Source organism: Chamaea fasciata, unplaced genomic scaffold, assembly GCF_029207755.1.
Source record: "Chamaea fasciata isolate MVZ Bird 193981 ecotype frontalis unplaced genomic scaffold, bChaFas1.0.hap1 SCAF_27, whole genome shotgun sequence".
Lineage (NCBI taxonomy): Eukaryota > Metazoa > Chordata > Aves > Passeriformes > Sylviidae > Chamaea > Chamaea fasciata.
The window spans coordinates 3,581,704-3,596,451 of NW_027094112.1; the positions used below are offsets into that span (position 1 = coordinate 3,581,704).

General features: G+C 61.5%; 1 protein-coding gene across 1 annotated transcript; it reads right to left on the bottom strand.

The window, feature by feature from the left end:
- On the bottom strand, positions 1-1,175 carry EIF1 (eukaryotic translation initiation factor 1). Its single transcript, XM_066205200.1, has 4 exons — positions 1,028-1,175; positions 544-707; positions 356-457; positions 1-221 (listed from the first exon to the last, which is right to left on the bottom strand). The coding sequence occupies exons 1-4, from the start codon at positions 1,056-1,058 to the stop codon at positions 177-179; spliced, it is 342 nt and encodes a 113-aa protein (XP_066061297.1). The 5' UTR covers positions 1,059-1,175; the 3' UTR covers positions 1-176.
- Between the last annotated feature and the right edge of the window lie 13,573 nt (positions 1,176-14,748).

The window sequence follows — 14,748 nt, forward strand, 5'->3', positions numbered from 1 at the left end:
TAGCATGGGCTCGTGTCAGTTTATTACATCACCAATTACAACAGTCCAGACTCAACAGTGGACCCAAGATTGTTACATTACACAAACCGGCTGGTTTTAAACTTATGACAAGGGACAGGTGGGAATTTCATGGTAAGGATATCTTCTTGCATAAAGCTCCAGTGGGCCACAGGCACTTAAAACCCGTGGACTTTCAGCTGGTCGTCTTTAGCCAGTCCAATCTGCAAGACAGAAAACGCATTCACAGCATGGGTCAATGTCTCTGCGCATCCAAATGCTGCCCACACGCAGGGACCTGTGTGCATTTAAAACACTCGTGTTTATTTTAGCAAGCAGCAAGCTGAAGGTCTCCTACCTCCACGAGGAACTGGCAGATGTTCTTGCGCTGGTCACCCTGCAACTGAATCACTTCTCCATACTCGGGGTGCTCAATTACAGTACCATTGCAGGCAAATTTCTGCAGCAAAGACAAAAAAACTTCCTTAGCATCACATAAACATCCCTGCTGGGCGTGGCTGCTGCCCTCAAGCCCCGAAGCCCCACCTTCTTGAAGGCCTTCACCAGTTTCTTTTTATCGTAGTCATCCGCGATGCCCTGGACTGTGGTGAGGGTCTTCCTGCCGTTGCGCTGCTGGATCCTTATATGGATGTAGTCCTCAGTGCCGGCCGGGAGCAGGTCATCACCCTTACTTGCATCCGCAAAGGGGTCTGTAGGGAGCGCCGTCAGGCCCCGCCCCGCTTCCCCCCCCATTGGCCGCCGCGCCCGCCCATCACGCGCAGGACACGCCCCATTGGCCGCCGCGCCCGCCCGTCACACCCTGGCCCTGCCCCCACACGCCTGCCAGTCACGCGTCGATCCCGCCTCTGCCCCCAACCCCATTGGCCGCCGCGCCCGCCCGTCAGGCTCGGGCCCCGCCCCCGCCCCCCCGTGGCTGACGCAACCGGGCCCGGAATAGCAACTGCGCCACGGGGCGGGGCCAGGGCGGGGCCCGCGCGCTCCCCCGGCCCCACCGCACAAAGGGCCTCACCGAAGGGCTGGAGGTTCTGGATAGCGGACATACGATACGCTTCCCTTCCCTCGGCGGAGGCGGCGGCGGCTGCGACGGGGGCGGCTCTGGCGGCGGGAGCGGCTCTGGGCGGAGGATGCTCTCGCGGCGGCGGCTCGAGGCGCTGTCAGGGGGGCGGGACTGTCGCCGACCGCTTATATACCACCCCGATGTGACGTCATCACGCACGGCGAACGACGGCGACGATTGGCCGCCGCGCGGGGCGTCAGGACGCATGGGGCGAACGCGGCCGCGCCCCGGCTGGCGCGGGGGGAGCGGGGCGCATGCGCGGGAGGGGGGCCCGGCTGCGCGCGGGGCGGCGCGTGCGCAGTGCGGGGCCTGGGCCGCGGCCGAGACCCCCGGGACCCCCGTTCCCCCTCTGGGTCGCTTCCACCGCCCTCGAGATCCCCCTGGACCCCAAAATCCTCCCGGGAGCCCCAAAATCCCCCTGGCACACCCACCCTCCTCTCCGAGACCTGCAAAATACCCCCATGAACCACAGAATACTCCCCGGGACCACTCAAACACCTCCAGGTCCCCTTGGGACTCCCCTCCTAAGAACACGGCACGCCCCAAAACCATCACAGAGGCTCCAACTCTCCCCCAGCCCTCGCAAATTTTATTGGGACCCTCCAACCCTCTGTGAAACGCTCTTGTTACGTCTCCTAAAACCTCTCTGGGACCCCCGACCTTCCCTGGGATTTCCAAAATCCCCCAGTCCTTCCTCCACTTTCCTGAAATCCTGGGGCCTTCTAACCCCTTCAATATCCCCCTGGGACCCTCAAAAGACTGATCTTCCCCTGCCAGCCCCTCACTGGCCCCTCAGTAGCCACACATTGTCCAGCCCTGGTGACCATCACCCTCTGGGTGGCTGCAGGAGCTGGGGGCAGCCAAAAGCTGTTTGCCCATTCCCAACGCTGCATCCATCACATCCATCCAGCACGGCAGCCCAACGCTGCCCAGGGCTCGCCAGAGCCGTCTGGGGCTCCTATGGGCACTCCAGGTGTTTCTCTGGCCACCCGTGGGTGTGGAGAGGCCCCGATCCTGCCTGTCCAGTGCCTCATCTCCCGGTGTCAGGATCACGCGGCAATCCCGCTCCCCAGGCTGGGGTGACACCGCTGTGCCCGGCCCAGGGTGGCCCTGCCAGCCCGGGTTGGCCTCCTGAGCCTGGCACAGCTTGGTCACCACCCTGCAACTGCAGCACTCCAGGCATGGGGTGATCTTGGGCCCACTCCTGCTGGACCTGCAGCCTGGGAACGCTCGGAGCTCACCTGTGGATGTGGGTTTGCTGCCGGGGTTTGTCACTGGCTGTCCCCACAGTGGCACCGCACCTGCAGCACGCGGGGAGCCAAGTGCTGACAGAGAGCAGGGTGCTGCTCCCAGGCTGCTGGCAGGGAGATGCTCAGAGGACACACAGTTCTGGAGTGGGCCAGGGGCTCTGCTGCTGAAGGGGAGCGCTGAAGGTGTCACCAGAATCTGACAGGAAAGGAAGGTTTTTCTCTTTAAATAAGTGAAATGAATCCCTTGGCACTTACTGCACCTCAGCTCAGTCTGGCAGGCCTTGGCAAACCTCAGCCTGTGCAGGGTGAGCTCAGTTCCTTTTGCTGTCTCTCTTGAGTGCTGGCCCATGCCTCTCTTGCTCCTGGGGGGTCCCAAAGGCCTGGCTGGGTCAGCACATCCCGGTAACCCCAGTCATGGTGCTTGGGAAGGGGCAGTCCCTGTCCTTTTGTAATGAGAGACAAAGGTATTCTTGGGAGTCAGCTCAGGAGGGCAGTGAGCCCAAAGGGGCCTGAACCAGGGGCGGTGGGAATTGGTGATCTCAGGTTTAATCCTGTTCCTGAGTCCTAATTTTAGGGCCTGGAGCCTGGCTCGCAGTGTTAGGACTGAGCTGCTAAACATGGACATTCCATGGCTTTCCCAGTGCTGCCATGGATAAACCCCCCAAACTGGCGGGTTTGGGTTGTGGCTCAGGCAGCACGGGGACTGCTGGCACAGGAACATCACATCCTGCTCGGAGACATGGTACGGGTGCTAAAAATACCCTGAGACTCCAGATTTGAAGAACAGTAAATCTCTGACAATTAATGGGGTCAAAAGCCACATAGATCTAGACAGAGCATGAGCTCTTCTCTGGGAGCGGGTTAGAGCTGCACATGGAGTGGGAACATCGCCCTGGGGAGGCCTGGGCCTGCTGGGCTGAGGATCCTGTACCTGGAGCTCCTCAGCTCCGTTTGGATCCCCCTACAGCCCCAGTTCCCTGTGTAGGTGTTCCTGCCCTGCTTCAGAGCCATCTCTGTGAAACACGACGTGGGTTTGACATGTTATTGGCAGCTGGGTGTGCTGCCATCTGCGGCTCTGGCAGACGCCACATGGGTCGGATGTTGCATCATTCTTGGGGGTTTTATTTAAGATAAAGGCAAATGATTTCTCTTGCACCGGGCAGAGGGAATTGTTTGCGTTGCTGTATTTGTGTCTCTCTGGTGTTTCTGAAGCATCTGTCTCTTCTCCGTGACAGATCAGCTGAAGAACTGGCTGAAATTTTCATTAGAATATGAATTTGCTCCATGACCACCATGAACAAGCAGATGGTTCTTCTCTCTCCTCTTTTTCTGATCAGATTTTCCCTCTCTCCCAGAGAAGGAGCTGTCTCTCGCAGCCGCACGGTGGAGTAGCCAGACAGGAGAAGCAATTAGAGGTTTGCACTCCATCTTTCTGCTGGAGGCATTTCCAAGTCCTCACTGCAGCCAAAGGGCTGCTCTTCATATTCAGCAGCAAACACTTGAGCAGAGCCATCGGTCCCTTCAGTCAGTTGTCAGCTCTGGGCTGGTCCTGCTGCTGAGCCAGGATACCCCAGAGAGTCGATTTATCAGTGTCACTTCTGATTTGCACAGTCCACACGACACATCCTGATGGCGTCCTTGCCACTGGGCCCCCAGAGCGTTTGGCCCAACACCAGAAGAAGTGAGTGTGTGTCAGACACCAGAGCTGAACCCATCACTGGTGAGGGCTGAGAGCTGTCAGGGCAGCGTTCACATCTGATTTTGCAGTGAGCAGGATTCAGAGCTGGCATCTGCAGTCATGAGTGCCTTCGGCTGGGCCCCACGGCTGAGCCCCTGCACCCTCCTCCCCTCTGCCCGTCTTTGGGTGCTGGTCCCGACCAGTCCTGCCCGAGGAGGTGCCGCTCCCGGCTCCCCACGAGGTGGCAATGCCGGTCTCCTGCAGGAGCAGCTCGGCAGGCAGCTCGGAGCTGCCGCCGTCTCCTCAGACAATCCGGTCTGTCCCCCCGGGCTGTGCGGGGGCTCCGTGCACCGCAGCCCCGGTGCGTGGGCCCGTGGCCGTGCCAGGGGAGCTGGCAGAGGTTGTTCAGGGTCAGCAGGAGGAGCAGAGGGAGCCCAGAGCCGCCTCTGTGTCCTGTGACACCTGTGCTGTCACTGCTCACTGGAAGGCATCGTAGTCACGTCTGGGGCTGCTCCTGGGGACCACTGTGCTCCTTGGCAGCGAGTGGCACTAGTGGCCCTGCCACAAGGAAACGTGCTGGTGGTGACAGGGTCTACCCAGCAGCGGTGCCCGTGCCTGTCCTGGGGATGTCGCAGGGAAACACTCCTGTGTACCTCTGCGTGTGTGCAGACAACAGACCCGGAGACCCCAGTGAGATGCAGCTCAAGACTGTGTGTGGGTCCTGCAGCAGCGGCCCTGGGGCTCCTGGGGTGTCTTGGTGGGTGACCAGCCTGTGCTTACTGCAGCTCTCTCTCCTTGCTGGGTCCTGCAAGGACATTTCACACTGTGCTCTGAGGTGGGGAGGGTCTTGGTGCCACCCCCAGCCCACCTGGGAAGTGCAGCCGAACGGAAGGAATCATCCTGGCATTCGGTTTTACGGCTTCTCCCGCAGCTCAGCAATGCCCTCCGGGCTGGGACATTCCTAGAAACCAGCTTTTCTCCTCCAACATCCTTCCTGCAGCCTTTGTGTGACTGCACAGACGGGGATTCAGGATGAGCTGGATGTTTGACGGATATTTGATCCCATTAATCAGTGCGGGCAGCACTGACAGGCGTCAGCCCTGGTGATTAACCTGCTCCTGGAAAGAGCGGCAGGGTGAGCCCGGCTGTCATGGGGCCAGAGGCAGTGCAGGGATTCCCTGATCAAGTCCTACATTCCCTTTCCTTACACATCTATTCCTGGCATTCACATCCCAGATTTGCACACCCCGGGCTGTTGCATGAACTGGCTGCTGCCCACCCACAGTGGGGCCTGCGGGATGCTCCCTGCGGTCCCAGCTGTCGGACACTTGGGATGGAGGCACTGGACTTGGTGTGACACACGTTCAGAGGGTCCCACACACTGTGGGACAGCAAGGGCCGGTCGTGGGCACGTCCTGATTCCTGTCAACCCAGTGACCGCCAGGCACCGACGTGGCCCCGGGTGTGTTACAGTCACTGCGTTTAAGGGTATTTATTCACCCTCCCTCGCACTGCTCAGCTCCCGCTTCCCCTGGCAGCGTCCCCACCCTCCCTCCCTCCTGTGACACCGCTGCTCTCCGCGAGGTGCCAGGAGAGCTCCAAGCACTGGCTGAGCCCGCCCGTGCCGCTGGTGCAGGCGAGCAGGAGCGGACCTGGGGGAGCGGGCAGGGACCTGGCTCAGCCCGCACAGCCGCTCCGTGCTGGTGCCTGTGCAGGAGCGATGGAGCGACTCAGCTCGGTCCCTCCAGGCCGCTGCTGGGGAATTCTCTCAGGGAGGGTTCTCCAGGATCTTGGAGATGCCATGGGTTTCCTGCAGAGAAGGGGTGTTGTGTCCCCTGCTGCAGCCCCGGCCAGTTCCTGGGTCATTCCCGTGGGCTCTCTCCTCCACCCATGGGGATTGCCCTGGCCAAGGTCGATGCCCCGTGCAGACATCACTCCGTGCTCACATCGCAGGGAATGTACCGAATAAACATCCACCTTGTGGGGGTCACTGGGGCCTTGGCATCAGCCTGGAGCAAACCTGACACGGGAACAGGGATCACAAAGATCAGGAAGGGTGGGAGCAGCTCAGGGCAGTGGCTCTGCTCTCTGTCAAACACCCTCAGAACCGCTGGGAGCCCCGGGAAGTGCTGGCCCCTGCCTAGTGACAGGTAGCAGGTCCGGAGGGTTTTCTGCAGTGGAAAGGCCCAGACCAGGCACCAAGGGCAGCTTGAGCAGCTGGGAGACGGACAGGCACAGCCATGATAGGATTTTCATTCTGTCTCCTGATGGAATCAGGAGCTGTCGGCACCAGGCGCAGCCAGCGCGGGGCTGACTCAGAGCCTCGGCATCGGGCTGTGCCGGGAGCACGGATCATCCCGGCACGGCAGCTCTGCCTGTCAGCCCCACACAGCCTGTTTGCTAATGCCAGTGAAGCTGCTCCAACCAGACACGTCCTGCTTTGCTGTAGTTTGTCACACCTGGGCCAGGGGACACAGAACTGCTCCAGTGCCACAGAAAGGAGCAAAGGTACCAGGCTCAGCTCCACAGCTCCCTCGCTGCAGCACGGCCGGGCTGGCCAGTACGGCCAAGGAGCAGACTGGGACACGGGGTCCATCTGGAGACAACTCATCTCCCACTGCTGCCCGGCACGGCTCCAGCCCTGCTCCACCCAGTCTCAATCCCCCATCCCTGGAAGTGTTTGAGGCAAGATTGAATGAGGAGCAACCTCATCTAGTGGAAGGTGTCCCTGCCCATAGCAGGGGGTGGAACTGAATGAGCTTCAAGGTCCCTTCTGACCAAAACCCTTCTGGGGTTCCATGATTCCGTGATCCATCTGGGCAGGGCAATGCAGCTGTCCTGCCCTGCAGCCCCCTGCTTTCATCTTGCCCTTCTACTCTGCCTGAGCCAGGCACCTCCCCTCCATTCTGGAGGGAATTCCCTGCTCCATGCCAGGGAGAGAACTGGGGCCATGGAGAGACTCTGGAATGAACCTTTGCTGGAATCTTTTGTGACAGGTAGGGCCCTTCTGAGCTGGGCTCCTGGCGTGTGCCAGCTCATCACCAGCACCAGCATCATCACCAGTGTGGCAACATCTTTGCATACAGGATGGGTGCATCTGGGCCCTTTCCTGCCATGGTGGGTGCCCAGCAATGGGAATAACTTGAATCCACTGGGAAGCACAGTGAAACCCTCCTCCCAGGTGCCCTGACACCCACCCCCTGCTGCCGATGCTGCCTGGCACAGTGTGGGTCACAGCAGAGTCCCCTGTCCTGGCACAGCAAGAGCAGGGGGGACAAGCCTTTCTGAGCAGCTCTCCATGTCCAGGGGCTCCGAGGCCCATGAGAGGAGCAGCCCCAGCCCAAGGGAAGAGCAGCCCCTGCCTTCCCTGGAGAATCAGTGGCCACTGTGCACTGGCCCTGTGCCCCTTAGCTCCAGCCTGGCTGCTGAACAGCTCAGGCATTTGATCCTGCCCTGGTGTGACAGGGGATGGACACCAGGCTGAATCCACGTCTTGCTGATCTGGGGCTAAGGGCCAGGAGATTTTTGGAGTAACAGCAGCAGAAATGGTGAGCATGAGGCAGAGCTGTCCCCACTCTGCTGACTCGAGCAGAGAGAGGGGCAGGTCAGGCCAAACACCTTGGTCAGCACCTTGCCTCACTCCAGTTCGTATTTCACTTACGAGGCAAAACTTGTGCGGGGTGTGACCACGTCCCCACGCAGCTCCAGCCGCAGCCTGGCCCCTTCCCTGCCCCGCAGCCAGGCACACTCATCCCTGCCTACACCAACTCCCCGAGGGCCAAACACTGGCTGCAGGCCAGCGATCCTTCCCGATGCCAGCCCCAGCCAAGCCCCAGCTGCCCGTCCCAGCATGATGCTGGCACTGCAGGGATTTGCCTCTTACAAAACACTTGGCCACGGCACTCCCTTGCCAGGTCGGGAGTTGGAGCTGGGAGCAGGGGACTGGGATGGTCACACTCTGGGGTCCCAGTGCCCCCGTTCCCAAAGTCCAGACAGGCACTGGGACAGGCTGGCCCTGGAAGGGCACAGATTGCAGTGGCAGAGGACACTCGAGGGGACATCAAGCCCTGGGGTGCTCAAGGTCCTTCAGAGCCACAGCTCATGTTTGCTGCCATGCTGTGCAGCTGCCCAGCGCCCTGTGCCTGTTCACTCTCCTGGAGCTCCCCTGGCATCCTGAAAGTGCAGGAGCAGTGTGTTTATCCCAGAGCTGCCTGGTCATATCTCAGTAACCAGCAAGAACCAGCCTAGCAGGGGGACAGGGAAACCTCAGCAGGCACTGCCTTGGGGCTGGAGCTGTAAAACTGCTCGGTGACAGCCCTTTCTTTTGGTTATGAGATGTCATGGACCCCTAAGCAGAGGCATTTCCATGTAACAGCACTGCTCAGCAGCCGTGTTCATGGTCTTCCCGACAGCCACTGCACTCACCCCCTGGCATGGAACTTCCTGGGAAAACCAGGTCAAGATGGAGCCTTTGAGCCTGCTGCAGATTTTGCTGTGCTTGTGCCACAGGCTCAGTCCTCCACTTGCCAGAGGCAGAGCCACAGCGGCTGAACCGGCGTGGGGCAGGAAGGGCTGGCAGATCAAGTGGATTTTGGGGGCACAGGGAAGCCCAGGGTTGAGGTGCCAGGGCTAATATTGGCCCTGAACCTCCCAACCCTACAGGAGGTTCTCGCCAGGCTGGGCCAGGTGCTCAAATCCTGGAGGGTTGAGATCAGAAGTGGGCACTGCCTGGCTCCCCAGCTGTCCCCCTGCTCCAGGGCAGACTCTGGTTGCATTTCTCTTTTTTCCTTCACTCTTGAACCAGAAGCAGGAATTAAATTCCCCACAGCCTCCTCTGCTCAGAGGCTCTTTCTCAGCCTGTCAGCCTCGCTGGAAACAAACATGACGAAGGGCACAGAGGCTGCCCAGAGGCACCCAGCACGCAGCCCCTGGGCAGGAGACCCCCAGGCTGGGGGCGCTGGGCTGAGCTGCAGGCGTGTCACCGGCGTTGTTTTGGCTGCCAGGGCCGCGTCCCTGCCGCGGCTTGTCCCCACGCCCAGCGCTGGGCTGTGATTAGCGAGGCGGGTCCTGCCCGCGTTCCCATCTCCGCGTCAGCGCCGCCGCCCTCGCGGGCGCTGCCAGGCGGTGCCCGCAGCCAGGTGTGCCCGCAGCCAGGTGTGCCCCAGCCAGGTGTGCCGCCCCGCCGCCGCGGTGCCAAATAAGGAAATCGCCCGCGCCCTTCTGCTTGCAAAACACTTTGGACTTGGTGCTCTGCTGACGCTGCCTGTTCCCAGCAGCTCCTGGGATGTGCTGGAGGCTGAAATAGCCCCTCTTCCCCTTGCTGGGCTGCAGCCGAGAGCCCCGGGACCCTGCAAAGACAATGCTCTGAACCCCCATGGGGCTGGTGTCCCAGTGCCCCATCAGCAGTGCAAGGGACACGGAGAGGGGACACAGGCATGGACCCACTGGGTGAATGTGGGGCAGCCCTGGCCATGGGACTCACACCCTGTGCATAGAGCTTGACTCCCAGGCCCAGGACATGAAGCAGCTGCTGCCTGGCTGGCAGTGCCGGTGCTGCACCATGTGCCACACTGGCCTGGCTGGGGTCACCCGTGTCCCTGGTGCTGCCAATGCCAGACCAGCACTGTGGTCAAGGCTCACATCCCTGCCACAGCCCTGCCGTGCAGGTGCAGTGCCAGGGCCAGTGGCAGGACAGCAGTTCCAGCCCCCCAGTGATCTCACAGTGGGGTCACCAGCACAGGGTGGGAAACACAGCGGTGGCTGGAGGAAATGGGGCAGGAGGCTGGGGCAAAACTGCTTCAGGAACTGGCTGCCTGCGTTTCTCCATGTTCATGGGTGACAAGGAGAGGCTCGGGAACAGGGGGATCTCAGGTCTTTCACAAGTGGTTAAGCATCTGGGATGAACAAAATGTGTCCAAGGGGCTCAGCAGATCCAGCCCTCTCTGTAATTTGGGAGGGCTGTGTGCCAGCTGGGGGTGACAGAAATGCCCTGAGCAGAAATGGCCGCTCAGCCAGTCAGTCTCATGTGTCCCCCAAGTCCCCCAGTTCCTCACAATGCCCTGGTTCAAAGCCCTGGATCTCAGGCAGTCACTGGGGAGGTGGCCCCAGCCAAAGCAAATGTGAAGGGCCTGACAAGGCTCCAACTGAAGTGCCTGACTGGCCACCCATGTGGCTCCAATCTCTTGGGGACACTGGTGCAATCCCAGCCCTCCCCTCCAACCTCAGCTTCCAGTCACCACAACCACCCACTCTGATCCCCAGGGATGGGTGGTCAGACCCTGGCAATGCTGAGCACCGAGCTGCATCGACCCTACACAGGGAAAGAAGGCAACAGCACTCTGACCTGCGGGAGCTTTGGGGACAGCAGGAGAGGGTTTGGGGCTCTCTGCAGAGAGACAAAGCCAAAATGGGACTGGCAGGAGCCCCCAGTCCCACTGGGCTCCCTGGGCAGGGCTGTGGCAGGGCCACGCAGGTGGAAAGTTATTTCTCAGGAACTGGCTGATGGTGAAAGTTCTTTCCCAGGTGTGGCCCAAAAGGAATGTAAATCCTCTGAAGTCCTCATCTCTCCTGTAATTACTGTCAGACAAGTTTCAGCTTGGAGCTGGGCCGCCCCGGCCCCGGGCGTGGGAGTGAGGGGATGACGCACTGGCCTGTCCCTGCAGCGCACATGTCCCCTCCTGCCCCAGGAATGCATCCCATGACTCACGGGGACCACGGGGGCAGCGAGGTGGACGATGTGGAGGGGAGCACCCACAGTCGGGGTGCTGGGTGGGTGCACACCACTGGGCTCATGCAGGTGTGGGGCCCCGTGTTCTCCAGCCTGGACATCCCATGGGATGACTGACCAGCCAGACACTGCTCTCCCCCAGGGGACTCAGCCTTGCCTGTGCTGGCATCCCAGCACTGTCCCAGTCCCAGGGTCTCAGTAGACCCAGAAGAAAGGTGCCTCCCTGGTTCTGTGAGGGGTCTGACCATGCAGGGCACTGCTGGTCTGGTCTGTGCCCCCAGTGTCCTTCACCCTGACCAATTCCACAGGCATCCTCCCTGGGACATCGTCACTGGGCTGGTGGACATATTCCTGACAGTTGTGGGCCAGCACATGCCAAAGGGTCTTGGCTCATGGCGCTATCAAAACTGAGGGCCACTGCACAGGACTAAGAGGCCAATACATCTCAGGGATGCCTGTGCAGCTGGAGCTGGAGCAGGAACTGGAGATGGAGCAGTGCTCAGTGGCATCTTGGGGCCAGGGGCTCGGGGTGAGCCTGCTGGGGGCAGCCCCAGGGGGAATCACTCGGGAAGGAGCCCTGCACAGTTCCCGCATACCACAGGCGGGCTCTCACCCTTATGCTGTGCACCTGGGGGTCGGTCACAGGCACGGGGCTGGAGCAGAGCAGAGTCCACACGGCCAAGGCCCGTGTTCCCCGGCAGTGCCCGGTGCCAGAGAGGCTCTCCCCGTAGTCTGTGTGTGCGGAGCAGCCTCGGGTGCGCGTCAGAACTGCGCACGCCAAGGGGAGCACACGAGTGTGCTCACCTTACACAGCTGCTCACGCTCTTCTCCTCCCCTCTCCGCCCGGCTCTGCCCGGCCGGACGCAGGTGCTGGCTCAGCACCCGCCCCGGCCACGCGGCGGCTCCGGCCGCGGGCCCGGCTCTGCGGCACCGGGGGCTGCCCGCCCGGCTGGGGGGCTGAGGAACTGCTGGGGCGCGGGGAGCAGCGCGGGCAGGATGCCGGCAGGGATCGGCTGCCCACAGGGCATCTATGCACACCCCTGCACACCCCAGCACTCCCCGCACACCTCTACACACCCCAGCAGCCCTGCGCACCCCAGAACTACCCCACGCTCCCGCCCCGTTTCCGTCCCCGCCGCGCTCCGCCCCGTCCCGCCGCGCCCGCCGCTGCCAGCAGGGGGCGCCCGTGCGCAGCGATCGCGCCCGCGGGCACCGCCCGGCGCTACCGGCGCGCCCCGTCCGCTCCCACCGGGACCCGGATCCCGCCCGGCTCCACCGGGTGCCTCCGGGACCCCCGGCTCCGCCCGCTCCCACCAGGACACTCGGATCCCGTCCGGCTCCACCGGGTGCCTCCGGGACCCCCGGCTCCGCCCGCTCCCACCGGGACACTCGGATCCCGCCCGGCTCCACCGGGTGCCTCCGGGACCCCCGGCTCCGCCCGCTCTCACCGGGACCCCCGGATCCCGCCCGGCTCCACGGGGTGCCTCCGGGACCCCCGGCTCCGCCCGCTCCCACCGGGACCCCTGGATCCTCCCGGCCCCACGGGGTACACCCCAATCCTCCTGCTCCCACCGGGTACCCCCGATCCCAGCTGGTTCCACCGGGTACCTCCGGGACCCTTAGATCCCCCTGGTCTCACCGTGTCCCCTCGGATCCCTCTGCTCCCCAGGGGTCCCACCGGGTCTCTGTGCACCGGCCCACAGCCCAGAGCGGGATCCCAGCACCGTTCCCCAGGGCAGGTCCCAGCCCAGATGCCCAACTGCAGTCCGATCACACCCGGGGCTCCCGTGGGGTGGGGGGCACCAGCATCACTGGGGCATTGGGACCACCAGCACCACCGGGACACCTGGACTACTGAGCCACCCGGGCGTGGGAACCATTGGGACCACAGGTACCACCAGGACCAGCAGGACACCAGGACACTGGGGCATGGGAACTCCTGGGACCATCTGCACCACCGGGACGAGTGGGACACTGGGGCACTCAGAACACCAGGACCATTGGCACCACTGGAGCTGCCACCATTCAGTTCTGCCCGAGACTCAGCCCAGTCCTGGCGGTGCAGAACCACATCCACGCACTGAGCAGGGGATGGAGTTTATCCCAAGCACCCGCTGGTCCTGCAGCACCGGGCTGAGCCAGGGGTTCGGATTAACAGAATAATAACAGGGGTGAAGCTGTTTACAGAGCTGCAGCATGTAATTACTGTTACGTATCAGAGAATCCGCCACGCTCTGGGCGAGAACGGGACCAGCGTGTGCCAGGCCCAGGCAAGCCATTGCCTCCTGCCAGACACGGCTGATGGGCCTTGGCTCTGCACTCCCAACTCGTGTTCAGAAAATCATTAGTGTCAGAGCTCCAGGGTGGAGCAGTGGCCCTTGGCCAGGAGTGCCGTGGGCATGGTGAGGGAGCTGGAGTGGGAATGGGGTTCCAACAGGGGTTTAGCAGGGTGGGGGCTCAGGTCCTTGGGGGAAGCCAGGGACGGAGGGGGCAGGTTTATTGCCAGGGGCCTCTGGTAGGCACCGACTGTTTCAGTCTTGTTAATGACTTCGTAAATCTCCATGCCAAGTACAGATTAATGAGCAGCCAAGTCATTACCATCATGTGGGAAGTGACAGCGCTGCCCGGTTACAGGAACTGCTCTGGGCTCTGACATCTCCTGAGCACAAGGGCTGGGCAGCCCCTTCCCCTCCCAGTAGCTGTGGTGGCCTCCTGGGAGCATGGTCCCCTTGTCCCCTCAAGTGCACGAGGTGACAAGGCTGTGCTGCACCAAGGCCACGGCACAGCCTCACAGGCAACACCTGCCACAACCATCAGCCCTTGAGGAGCAAGAGAGAGGGAGGGGAGGAGGGATCCAGGACACACAGCACATTCTACCTGAGGGGCCAGACCACAGCCCTCTTCCAGAGGGGACTGAGACCAGAGCTGGGGTCCCACCAAGGAGAGGGGCTTCCCTGGGGGCAGCTGGAAATCACAGTCTGTGGAGGCTGTTTCCATTGCTCCTGCCCACCCTCCTGGTCATCAGGGCTGTGCTGCTGTGAAAAGTCTGCATGGGGCCCGGACAAGATCTTGATGCAGGAGGGCACTTAATGCCAGCAGAGACTCCTTTGGAGGAGTCACAGGCCTGGTGGAGTCCCTGTCACCACCAGCAGGTTTGTCACATCCCCCAGGGGTCCTTTGGCGTGACTGGCCTTACCACAGAGTAGGGATTAAATTGTGATTCCCTTCTGTGAGCACAAGCATCTCCAGGCCAATGCTGGTACCTGCCTCTCCCCACCATCAGCGTCACAGGTGTCCCAAGCCGGGATTCCCATCCTGCTGAAGACCTTGCCCCGGGGGTGCAGCGGGTGTGGGTGCAGGATGAATGTGGGAGCCGCTGTTTGTTGCCCACAGTCAGCAGAATGTTGGTGTGACTCCCTGCCAGCTCTGCCATGCTCAGTGAGGGGAGAGGAATGAGCAGACAGGGTGTGATCATATTGCCACACCGAAGAATGAGACATGAGAAAACGCAAGAGCTGCTGCTACCTGGAAGACAGATGCTGAAAAACTAACGTGGGAAACCCCAAAGGTTGGAGTTTGCCACAGAGATAAAGCTGAAGAAATTCCCGGTGACTTGGGATTTTGGCTCTGCTCAGACAGAAAAGTATTCTTCTGTCTGAGTGAAACAAGCTCTGAGGTGCGTCCATCTGTCCTTCTGCCTGCCAGAGTGAGTCTGGTCACACCTCTGACTGCAGCTCAGGGAGATTGACAGGGAGAGCCTTGGTCCCACACAGCACTGGAGCAGCTTGTCCCTTGGGCTCTGGACAAAGGACTCCCAGATCTGGTCTGTGGTTCTGCACTCTGTCACTTACCTGAGCCCAGGCTGGAGTGTATGGGTTAGGATGTGGTCGGAGAGAGCCCGCAGGAAGCCAAACTGCTCAGCACTGAGCTTGCTGGAATGAGTCCCTCATCCCCAGGCAGAGGCAGGAGGGCTGAGCTAGCCCTTGGAGAGGACTGGTGTGATCACCATTTGTTCAGG